Raw genomic sequence first — 12,246 nt, 5'->3', positions numbered from 1 at the left:
TGTTACTTCAAATGTTTCCATTCGTTATGATGATATGAAATGAGATAATAGTAAAAACATGAAGCCGTTTGGTGTGTTTTGCTTTTCAAATTTTCAAATGATACATTCAAACGCGATCGCCCTGCAAAATCTGATACATTCAAACGCGATGTGACATTTATGCAACAATAACAAACTAATATGGAATAATTTCTTACCTTAAATCTTTCTGGTCTTCAAATCGCGTTATTCTTCTTCTGAGGTAGCCTAAATCCAATGTAAGCTCTGGCGCGTCTTTCAAACTCGACGAAAAGTGAAGTGAAGTGTTTTGGTGTTTTGTTGTTGAGGTAACGAGCGCATTTGCGTTCCATGTGGGGATTTGCATGTGAATCTCTTTTGCGCGAGTGGGCGTGGCCAAATTAACTTTAATGAGCAAGCGTTTGAGAAGCTGGACATCTTGTTGGTTTTATACAAATTACTTAAACAGAAAATATTTGTTTTCGTTTTGAACCCGATCATTTAAAAGTACACACTTAAATGTTTATAAAGGTATATGGCTCATAAATGTGTGACAAGTATTCGCTGAGTTTTGTTTCAGTTTATAGACGTGCTCAAGAAAAAAAAGTTCACCGCGACGGAGAGGCAGAACGCACACCCTGTCTATTTTCTTTATTTTACAAAAGCACAATGTTTTGATTTGATTGTAAGTGGACACATACAAAAGTAGAAATATCACAGATCATTTTTATATTTTTCTTTTTTCTGTATGACCATAAATGACGGAGTAATTTAAGTTTATAGTGCTACAATGTGGAGAAAATCCAGCAAAACGCGCCGGCACGTTTGCCGACCTCAGAGGGTTAAAAGTCCGTGCCCTGACATAGACTACGTTACCCATAATGCATGTGTTCATTTGTAGTTCTGATCGATCGCGGTTGCGCTAGACGCTTTCACTTTGGTGTGATCCAGTGACATGAGTGCATCATTAACGGTGCAGAAAATTGCCATCCTTTGTTAATCCTGCACTAATCTTGTGTGTATGAGTGCTGTGTGCGTCCTTAAGATGTAAGTACGACTTTTGCATGAATGACGCATTTATCGCAGAGTTATTAGTTCAGGTGGCGAAGTTGCTATACTCGTGTTATTCCCTACTGTTATACTGCTGCGGCCCGCTACGGCGCTCCACATGCGTTTCTAAAGTAGCCATATACTGTATATACTTTATATTGCCTTGCAAATAACTGCAAATATTATATTTAATTTATAGTTTGCCTGTTTTTTTGGCACATTTCACTATTTGGAGATTTATGGCATTTATGCAAGTTCATTTATAGTGTTAGAGCTCCCTCTAGTGGATTTTTGGTTGTACTGCGGGTGATTTCTTTATGCATCTGTATGTAACCATTGCCTACTTGTTTATTAATATACATTTTATTGTATTTTCTGTTTCAGATAACCACACACACACACACACACACATCCACAAACACACCTAATTTGTCATATCAATACCTGTAAACCATCATCATCTCAATGTACCTGACTCCTCTTCAATAAATTCTCAAAACTGCACCATTGGATTTACCTATTCCTTCTGACCGAGGAAGACTCAGTTGACGAGCAATCCATAATCAGCCGCAGACGCACACGGTCTCTCACACATACATAAAGTAAAACAATAACGATATTTACAGATGGTCTAACCCAGGGGTGCCCAATCCTGCTCCTGCCGATCGACTGTCCTGCACAGTTTATCTCCAACCCTAATCATATTTTTCACCCGTTTGAGCAAAATTTGCGAATCACCCGTCAGGTACCCGAACCCGTGCAGGACTCTAGTGTACACGATGGCGTTCAGCGACTATTGCCGTTTGTGCTGCATCGAACTTCGCGTCTGCTGTCATGTTGGATCCACTGATATAAACAAACTGCTTCGGTGTGTCGCATAGACGTCGTCATCGTCTTGCTGCTCCTCCCCGTATTGTGATTGGTTCCCTTTTTGAGGGGAAAATCTGGTCCATCAAGGCAGCATGGGGAAACCCAGGCTAATACCGAGCACAATCGTTTTTCATATCACACACAGCATCGATGATCCTGTGCATCAAGCCAACCATCTGGCCTCTAAAATGATCTTTAAACATACAGTCAGTATAGCTCTTAAACGACACTCTTTGCCCGTGTCGCACTCACACACCTCCGGCTGCATGTGCACAGCATCGCCAGAACTCAACGGGCAGTCGCTCTCCATCAGTTTTTGCGTCGCCATTTCAGAAGTTTTTCGATTTTTAGGATCTTTAACAAAAATCGTGGAGGTCAGAGGTCATGCTTCCTGCTACAGTATCATCAGCTCTCCCCAAAGTCTATTCATGCGGCCACCAGACAGACAGCCTGTCGCATCAACAAATGTAATCTAACATATTAAACTTCTACATGTACTTTGAGTAGATAACCGATAGTATATTCTCAGCAAAGGGTTTCACCCTGTGTGTTTCCACACTGATTAAGGATAGTTCGGGAGATACAAAAAAAGTAAAAATGATCTTATACATCTTATACATGCAATAGATCATAGCTACTGTAGAAAAAGTAAGATCATGCTTTGAATTAAGACGAGTAAAATGAAATATTCACTCAAGACAAACTTTACTTGTGCTGCGTCATGGACCACAGAGGCACATCGCATCTCTGAAAATGTGTGGTGATTTTCTAAAAGATACAACTTAGTCTAAATAAGAGCAATGTGGAGTCCTCGGATTTCTTAAAAACAAAACATGTTTCATGGACAGAAATACTGTTTGAAATATTTTTGTATAAATAAGATCTAAAACGCCAAAGCATTGTTTTTGTTTTATTTATTTATTTATTTTTTTAATCTAAAGTTTTTGAACAGACTCTGTTTAGTAAAAAATAAAAATAATACCTTAGGTTAAATTTAAGCAAAATCATTTATATCATACAGAAGTCTTCTGAGAAGATAAATAGAAGATAAGATTTTACTAAAACTTTAAATATTTGATTTAAGCAGTCTTTAAAATATCTAATTTAAACTTTTAAGGTTAAGCTTTTAAATTTGAGTTTAGTATAAAACTGTGGATGTAGTGAGCTCTGGAGCGCAGACTAGCTTTACTGTGACAGCTTTACTCCTCTCTTCTCTGTGAGGGTCTGGGACATTCATTTCATACTGTGGTTTATCACTGGGAGGGTCTGGCATTGTTTTGTAATTGACAACTTAAACTATTTGCTTTTTGGATTGTTTTTTATCATTGCATAAACAACTACTTCACCTCTCTGGAAGTTTAAGGTGTTTTTATATATATATTCATTAAAACTATAGCTAAAACTATGTTTTCATTTTTTTAAATACATTTTAGTTAACATTATTGTTATTATTCATTGATTATATATTTTATTTATAATAATTTAATTTAAAAATAGAGATTAGTTCATTTTATAGACCCTTTACAGTTGGTAAACATGGTGACGTTTGTGTGGGCGGAGCTTAGGTGGAGGCAGAAAGATCCCTCATGCCGCTTCACTAACGCTAGTTTGCTAGTTTTGTTAGCTTGTTTTTTAATAATGACTGGAGAAAATCCGATTTTATCTTAATGTGCAAGGTCACTCCCTGTCCAGGACCGCGATTGTTATTTGCAAAAGTTAATTTTAACAGACATCCCAGACTGGCTGACCCGTACACGCTCGGTCAATCGGATGGACATTCTGACAGGATTAACGTTAACACTACCTCCGGTTGAGTGGCCTGACTTCTACACAGTGGTTCATGTAGGTTGTCTACAAATCGAAAGGTTGGTGGTTCAATCCCCGGTTCCACCTGACCAAGTGTCGAGGTGTCCATGAGCAAGACACCTAACCCCAGCTGCTCCCGACGAGCTGGATCGCCTTGCATGGCTGACACCGCCGTCGGTGTATGAATGGGTGAATGTGAGGCTATGTACAGCGCTTTGGTGGCCATAGGTCTGTGAAAGCGCTATATAAATGCAGTCCATTTACCATTTTACTAAATGGTCACTTACACAACTTGTGTGGTAGCCAACGATCCGCAGTTCTGCCTAGCTATAAGAACTGAGAACTTGGCCTCATGCTTACCAGGATTTAAACATTACAACATCAGCAATTGCTGGTATACTGGAAATCTCTGAACACATCTAGTGTGTGTAATCAGAAATGTCCTGTATCTGATCATCTCTGTGCATCTCGAGTGTATGGACGTGTACGGGGTTTTCACACACATTGAGTTTCACTGAAATTTCCAATATTTGTGAACCGCTATCTGTGCATCTGTAAATCGCTGCACGCATCTGTGGATTGTGAAACACTTCTAGCGTCAACATGCAGAAAAAGCCACAGATAAGTGGACTCCACCAACCGTTTACTAGAGCCAATCAGATAACAGCTACATTGCTCCAGATTAAGCAGAGAAAACTAAGGGGGGAAATATACTAAACAATAGCAAGGATTCTCTAGAACAGCGGGAAGAACAAAACACCACTAAAATAGAGAGATTAGACTGACACGACTGACAGAACGGTCAGAGGAGAACCTTGACAGAGAGAAGTGAAGAGAGAATGATCAGTCCCAGCAGACACAGATCACACTTATCAGACATCTTCTGTATCTGTCAGTCTTCCTCTTCATTACATATAGTTCTACCAGAAAGACTCAGAGAATAAATACTGTGACAATTATCCATTTATTAACAACCAAGCAAGCAATAAGATTCTTTGGCGTAGGCCCCGTCCATAGCTCGCAATCTGAGGGTCCGGACTCTGCATATCCTGCCTGAAGATGAAGGCAGAGGCGCAGCCGACCCCCGTGAAGTATGGAAGGGACCATCCTGGTGGTGGTGATGGGGAGGATGGAGGGAAGAATTAGACTTGGAGGTGGTGGGGAGGATGGTGGTGAATTGGAGAGTCAGCATCTGCGAACTCAAACATGAGTAAGTACCGATCTTTTATACCACAAGTGTTGGAATGTGATTGGATAGATAAAAGGTCAAGTGACGCACCAATTAAGTCTTCCTGGCAGAACTTTATGCTAAAGCTTTCATTTACAGCTCCTCCTTTAAACATCATCAGCTCCTCCTGTGGTTATTAACTTCCTCTGTTCTGATCAACCGAGTGATTAAATCCTGCTAGAGTTGCTGTATAGAGACACGATGCCACAGTGAAGTGTTGCTTTACATGCGTATGGTGAACCACACTATCTCAACACACATCTGCTCTGAACACAGTTTATAAGATATTCTTTTGCACACGAGAGCATTACTGTTAGTCTCCCTCCTTATTTTAGCAGTTTCCTGAATTATAAAACAGATTTTAAAAGTATTGTAAAGTAATTATTAGCATCAGCTTGGTAAAATAAAGCTGCATTTGCACATGAGCGTCTGTAAAGCAGATATTAACTGTCTTCAGGGAGTTTCTACACATGGATTATAACGTTCTGCTTTACTCTCTCCAGCCTTGAGAAATATATCAGATCCAGACTCCTTTATCAACACTACAAATGCTCTGGAAGATCTGGGATGTATTTCTCAAGCACCACTGATTTAACTTCCGCCTCCCTGAACTTCTGGACCACTTTGCTAAAACACTTGAACGAGTCGTTTTCCACCAACTATCTCCATTTCTCACACAGAACATCCTCCTGGACAACAACCAGTCTGGCTTCAGAAGCGCCACTAAACTGAGACGGCCCTGCTCTCGGTTATTGAAGCTCTGAGACTGGCAAGAGGAGCCTCCGAATCCTCAGTTCTCCTCTTGCTGGATCTGTCTGCTGCTTACAGTTAACCACCAAGAAGAGCATCTCAGGAACAGTGCTTCAAGTCTGACCTCTCAGTGGCTCCTTCAGGGTGTCGTGAGGTGTTTAAGACCCAATATCTAGCTCTCGGTTATTGAAGCGGCTTCTCAACTACAACTCGCTTCAGTGGACTTACAGAGACATTACCAGCTCATGAAGGGGAATTAACATATTCCTAACAAACATCTCAGGAAAGGAGACTTATTAAACACAACTGCAGAGGTTTATTAAGGAAATTATAGCAATCATTCAAAATGAAAAAAAGATGCTAAAAACAGGAATGAACAGACAAGATCCAAGAATCCTCAAATCAGCTCCATCACACAGAACAGAGAGAGATTATACAGTCTGAGTCTGTCCATTACTGTATTAATATTATATTTAAAGCAGTTTACATATGAATTGCAAGAGAATGACTTTCAACACTGTAGGAAAATATATCCATAAAATCCATATCAATGAAAATAAATCTGGCTTTTTATATGTAAAAACACATTTTAATCTAAACTTGATTATGTCTATAAGTGCTCAGAGTTTTTTCTCTGTTTTCTGAGAAGAAGAAAATAAAACAATGAACAATCCTCTGTAAGTTTCTGCTATTGTAAATATTGCTGCAGATTGGCTCTAAACTCATCAGTATTTTATTCTAATATTGTCGGCATCTCTATTTCCTCTGGGTGCTTCGAGTCCTTCCTCCCTGCAAAATAAAAGCATTGACTGACCTCTCGTATGTGTTTTTATCATGATTGCAGATTGTTCCAGATCAGATGAGTGTGAATCATCAGATTGTGTGCGGCTCAAAACTCACCAGCTCTTCTTGCACAGATGATCTGAAGAAGAATCACAGTAGGAGCAGCAAACACTGCGATCCCAACAATACTCACAATCACTGCAGGAAACATGAGAGGAAGAAGAGAAACTGTACATGACTGAAGTCAAGGGTATTCAACTATCAACAGTTATTGATGAAGCATTTACAGACTGACTGATAGTTTAATGTTATAAAGCTGTCAGTATAAATGAACGTGTCGTACCTCTGTATAATGATCCAGCAGTCACACTGACTCCAGTTTCTGATGCTGGATCAGCTGGATCTGTGGATCACGTCTGTTAGTTCAGTTCAACACATAATGCCACATATACACAACATCATCATCACATAATACTGGAGCTTCACATCACAGAAATGATGAATTTCTGCACGAGTCTGTCATCTATTATCTTCTTACTTCACTCTCAAGCTGTCAGGAGGAGAATGGCAGTAGTTGAGAAGAGACTGTACTGTATTACTGTATAACTGTATAACTGTGTTACTGTATAATTTATTCCTGGTTTATATGAGAGTGAAACACAGTTGAGCTTCTGCAAATAAACCTTCAGCTTGAATGAAGGACATAAGCCTTATAATTCCTAAACCCGACCTCCTACATGGGTCATACTAGGCTTTAATACACTCGTCTGATTTATGCAATATATCATGTAGGACCCATGTAGGAGGCCAATATTGGGTATTATAAGGATTGTTATGCAGTTTATGACTTTGACCACTAATATTTTACAACTCCAAAACGTATGAAGCCATCAGAAAGAGTAGAGCCAATCTGTGGAAGTTTTCACAAATCTGTCAGAAAAGAGTGTTTTCTCACCTGAATACTTGACAGTGTATCTGACTGAGGTCTCCAGTTGATTTCCCTGAGTAAGCTGACATCTCCACTCTCTGTTGTCATCTTCATTCAGGAGTGTTGTAGTCAGAGTGAGGATACAGCGATATTGAGCTGATGAGAATAATATCTGATATCTGGAGTCTGTCTTCAGATCAACACCAGCCTGATTCACCCACAACAGCTCAAGTCCCCAACGATGGACCCAATAATCACAGGAGAATATAGTATATGAATACAACAGACAGGAGAGAGTCACAGAGCGACCTGGACTGATCTCAGTCTGTGAAGATGATGATGATGATGATGTTGTTGATGATGATGATGATGATGATGATGATGATGATGATGATGGAGACACTGAAACTGAACACAAGACACAAATCACAGACTCTTCAATCATCATCTGAGTTTAAAGGGAGAATCTGCCCTTTTTAAATTGACTACATAATCATAAACTTACCATGAAGAACATTCAGAGCATAATAAGCAGATCCTTGTTGTTCTCCATTCACATATTGTCTGCAGGTGTATACTCCATAATCTTCTCCTGTGACGTTCTTGATGTTCAGAGAGCAGTCAGACTCCAGACTCAGTCTCTCATGTCTCTCTGTGTCTTTATTCTTTATCCCTTCAGTAATCAGTTCAACTCTCCCTGAACGTCCGTTCTCGTAGGTCCATGTAGTTGAGTTGCAGTCAGAAAGAGCTTCATTACAGGACAGAGAGACATTTTCACCAGAACTGATGAACACATGAGCTCCACTGGTTCCTGAAACACAGTATATCTCAGTGATCATTATGATATATATTAATATATATATATATATATATATATATATATATATATATATATATATATATATATATATATATATATATATATATATATACACCAGCATAAAAAGCAGAAGTTTTAAATCATAGTATTTTTCCTGACTTAAAGCAAACAACACACTCTCCAGAATAAACTATTAGTCTTTATCAGAGAGCTGTTCAAATCACTGACACACTCTTAATATGAAGATAATTCTTCATCATCAGATGTTTGAGTGACACTATGTCCAGTATCAGGAATAATACAGTATGATCTGTGTGTATCAATACACAACTCTGAGATCAACACAACGTGAATGTGTGCAAGAATAAGCTGAGCATGTTCAAATGAACTCTTTCCAGACTAATTCCACTAAATGTCTTTAGAGAAAATACAGATTTCTTTACCTGTGAGAAGTGAAGAGAGAATGATCAGTCCCAGCAGACACAGATCACACTTATCAGCCATTTTCTGTTTCTGTCAGTCCTCCTCTTCATTATATATAGTTACAGCTCTTCCTCTTCATTATATATAGTTACAGCTCTTCCTCTTCATTATATATAGTTACAGCTCTTCCTCTTCATTATATATAGTTACAGCTCTTCCTCTTCATTATATATAGTTACAGCTCCTCCTTTAAACATCATCAGCTCCTCCTGTGGTTATTAACTTCCTCTCATCTGACCAACCAACCATCACTGGAGAAATAAACATAAAGCCTAATGTTGCAGTGCATGATGGGAACCACCAATCAAAGCTCATCCATGTCTCCCAAAATAATCATTATTGCTAATATAGCGTATAACTGTTGAGCTGAGTGAACCTGAAGGTAGTGATGGTGAGATGAAGCTTCATGAAGCTTTAAAGCTTTCCAGCCTGATGTGTGTAAAAGTGGTTGATTTCTCCAGGTGTGGAATGCACATAGCGACACCTGCTGGTCAATGCTGATATCATGCAGAACAAAAAATCCTCACACTGTAAACCCTAACGCTCAAAATAATTAATTGGTTTGAGTAGGACAAAGAAAAAAGGAGGAAAAACGTGAACAGAGAAGTAAACAGCATGCAATGGAAAGTCACCACAAAGCAAACGTGAAATGTTCAAGATGTGGTTACCAACATGAACACAAAAAATGCCCAGCTTATGGACAAATTTGCAAAGCATGCAACAAAAGAAACCACTTTGAGAAAATGTGCAGAATGCAAGTCTCCACCAGGAAGATACAGACTGTAGAACAAGGTGAACAAAGTGATGAGCAAGATGATTTCTTTGTTGGAACCATTGATGTGCAAACAACACAAACAATGAGAAATGTGCACACAGGCACCACTGAAACACAGAATGGACTGAAAGCCTGAAAATAAACAACAAGAACATTACATTTAAATTAGACACAGGGGCAGCATGTAATATAATGCCCAACAATGTGTTCAGGTCACTGGAAACTCAAAGAAAACTACAAAAATCACCTAATTACATATTCTGGCCACAAGATGTCACCTGTGGGACAAGTTCAACTTACCTTCACCTACAGAAAACAAAAGCATAATATTCAGTTTCAAGTGGTCGATGGTAACGTACCTGCACTTCTCGGACGCACAACCTGTGAAAAATTAGGAATGGTGAGACGAATATATGAAGTAAAGATCAAAGATGACCCTTTGAAAAACTTTGACGACCTGTTTTCTGGCCTTGGTTGGATGAATGGACAAGCTGAACGAGCAGTTCAAACCATAAAAAGCTTGTTAAAGAAAGCTCAGACCCCTGCATTGCTCTGTTGGAACACAGAAACACGCCACTGGATGATATTGGGTACTCACCAGCACAGTTACTAATGGGACGTCGGTTGAAACCCAAAACACCCACCTCAGTCACCTTGTTGTCACCCGAGAGCAACATACAGATCCAAGACAGCCTGAAACTAAGACAAGACAAGCAAAAAGCCTATTTTGACAGACAAACGAGACTGCTTCCAGATGTCCACATAGGAGAAAGAGTGAGAGTGCAACGAGGAGATGTCTGGAAACCTGCAGGAATCATAAAAACACATGATCATACAAACTGCAGATGGGTAAACATACAGGAGAAACAGAAAACATCTTCTAAAAACTGGAGACAAAAGTCTCACAACAACAGCAACAGAGTCAACACAGTCAATAGCCGCATTTCCATTACTCTTCAAATTGCGCAAATTGAAATTGCGAATTGAAAATACGCCCAATGGAAACACGTAATTTTCGCAAAAACTCGCATTTATCGCAAAAAAGTTTTTACGCTCGCATGAGGGGGTTTTTCAGGCAATTCGAAAAAGAAATATTTCGCAAAACTGCAATGGAAACAGTTTTTGCGCATTTACAGTCACCTGACGTAGACGACGCGTGTGTTTGGACAGAATACGAGACAGAGCTCTTTATTAAACTCATAAAAGACTAAATAATTACAGGAATACTGGATTCTAAACCTCAAATAAATGCCACAATCAAGACCTCACCGTCTTGAGCAGGGGCGGATCTAGAAAAATATTTATGGGGTGGCGAGAGGGGGGCAGGAATTTTTGAGGGGTGGCAACATATGGCAGACGTATATTACTAGACGGTATTACTACTCTTACCAATACTCCTTATCGATCCGATACTTTAACGGTATTATTATCGGTTCTTTTTGTTAAATAAAAAAAAAAGGGGAAAAAATTATTTAGAACACAATTAATATTGCTTTATATTTTGTAAAATGTAAAATAAATATCTATAGCAAAAGAAAAAGCACTTTAACAAAACAAATAGAACATGTATGTTATGCAGAAGGGTGCAGGCTTTTGTGTTTTATATTCAGAAGACATAGGACACCAAAAACAAAGTACAAACACACGGTCAAACAAAAAAAGTATACAATTAAACAAATATTCAAATTATATATCCATTGCTTTAATTTCAGTAATGTTTACTGACATTTAATGGGCTAAAAAGACATCTAATAAAGTCAGATTTAAAATAACACTGCATAGTTTATCATATATAGATTAAAGCTTATATCATTCAAGAGCTGCGACTGATTTTCTCTTTGCCTTTTGTTGTTTGATTCACATTAATTGAGCAATCGTCAGCAGGTTTATTAGACTGCTGCCTCTTTAAGACCAAATGCAGATCTAATCATTATTACGCATCATATTTTCTCCCAACTATTAACGCCCATACTTAATCCTGTTGTATTTGTTATTTCCCCAGTTGTAACCTGGTTTCATTGCTGTGATATCTGAGAGGAATTGGATTTAATAGGACTGCTTAGCTAATCAAATTATCGATCTCCTAACTGGCACTGTATTGTTACTGTGTTGTAACGTAACCTACGTCCATCAGTAAACGTTATGGATACAAACAATATTTTATATTTTTTATTAAGCTGTTCTTGTCTTCACTAAAATCAAAAATAGTCTAATCAAAGGGAAGAGTGCTCTTACAAATCACGAGGGAGCGATTTGACCGCTGATTTTGGCTAACGTAATAGACTCGCTGTTTTTGCTGATGCTGAATCTCTTTAGCATACAATACATTCATTACAAATGTAACTTTAAGTTAAACGTGTGTTTAAACTACACCTGGGGAAACTCACTTCACCTTCAGAGGCTCTGGGGCAGCTCAGTCTCTCCAGTCGTGTTGCAGGGCCACCACAACGCAGCAGATTCGCAGTGTGTGAGCCAGACTGAGTGAACGCCGCTCTGCACGCAGGGGGGAGGGGCTAATAATACATTTCAATTTTAAATTAAATTGTTCACTTTTGGTAAATGTATTGTTTAGTTCACTATTTTGAGAAGCTTGTGGACATAGTGGCGGGTTGTTTTTACAAGTACAGTTTTTGGATCATCAAAGTTAGGGGGGCAGCTGGGGGGGGCAAGGCTCTAGAGTGGGGGGGGGGCACCTGCCCCCCCTTGCCCCCCTGTAGATCCGCCCATGTGAGGGAGAAACACCCAGAAACTCCTCA

General features: G+C 39.0%; 1 protein-coding gene across 1 annotated transcript; it reads right to left on the bottom strand.

Moving 5' to 3' along the window:
- Nucleotides 1–5,999: 5,999 nt before the first annotated feature.
- Nucleotides 6,000–9,199, bottom strand: LOC308691743 (uncharacterized protein). The gene is made up of 6 exons (XM_081367283.1): nt 8,676–9,199; nt 7,918–8,223; nt 7,440–7,820; nt 6,828–6,887; nt 6,602–6,682; nt 6,000–6,490 (listed from the first exon to the last, which is right to left on the bottom strand). The coding sequence occupies exons 1-6, from the start codon at nt 8,734–8,736 to the stop codon at nt 6,435–6,437; spliced, it is 945 nt and encodes a 314-aa protein (XP_081223409.1). The 5' UTR covers nt 8,737–9,199; the 3' UTR covers nt 6,000–6,434.
- Nucleotides 9,200–12,246: the final 3,047 nt, after the last annotated feature.

The sequence above is a fragment of the Scardinius erythrophthalmus genome (assembly GCF_964197995.2).
Source record: "Scardinius erythrophthalmus genome assembly, chromosome: 1".
Lineage (NCBI taxonomy): Eukaryota > Metazoa > Chordata > Actinopteri > Cypriniformes > Leuciscidae > Scardinius > Scardinius erythrophthalmus.
Note: the sequence above shows the minus strand (reverse complement) of the source record. Positions and strands in the feature narration are given on the sequence as shown.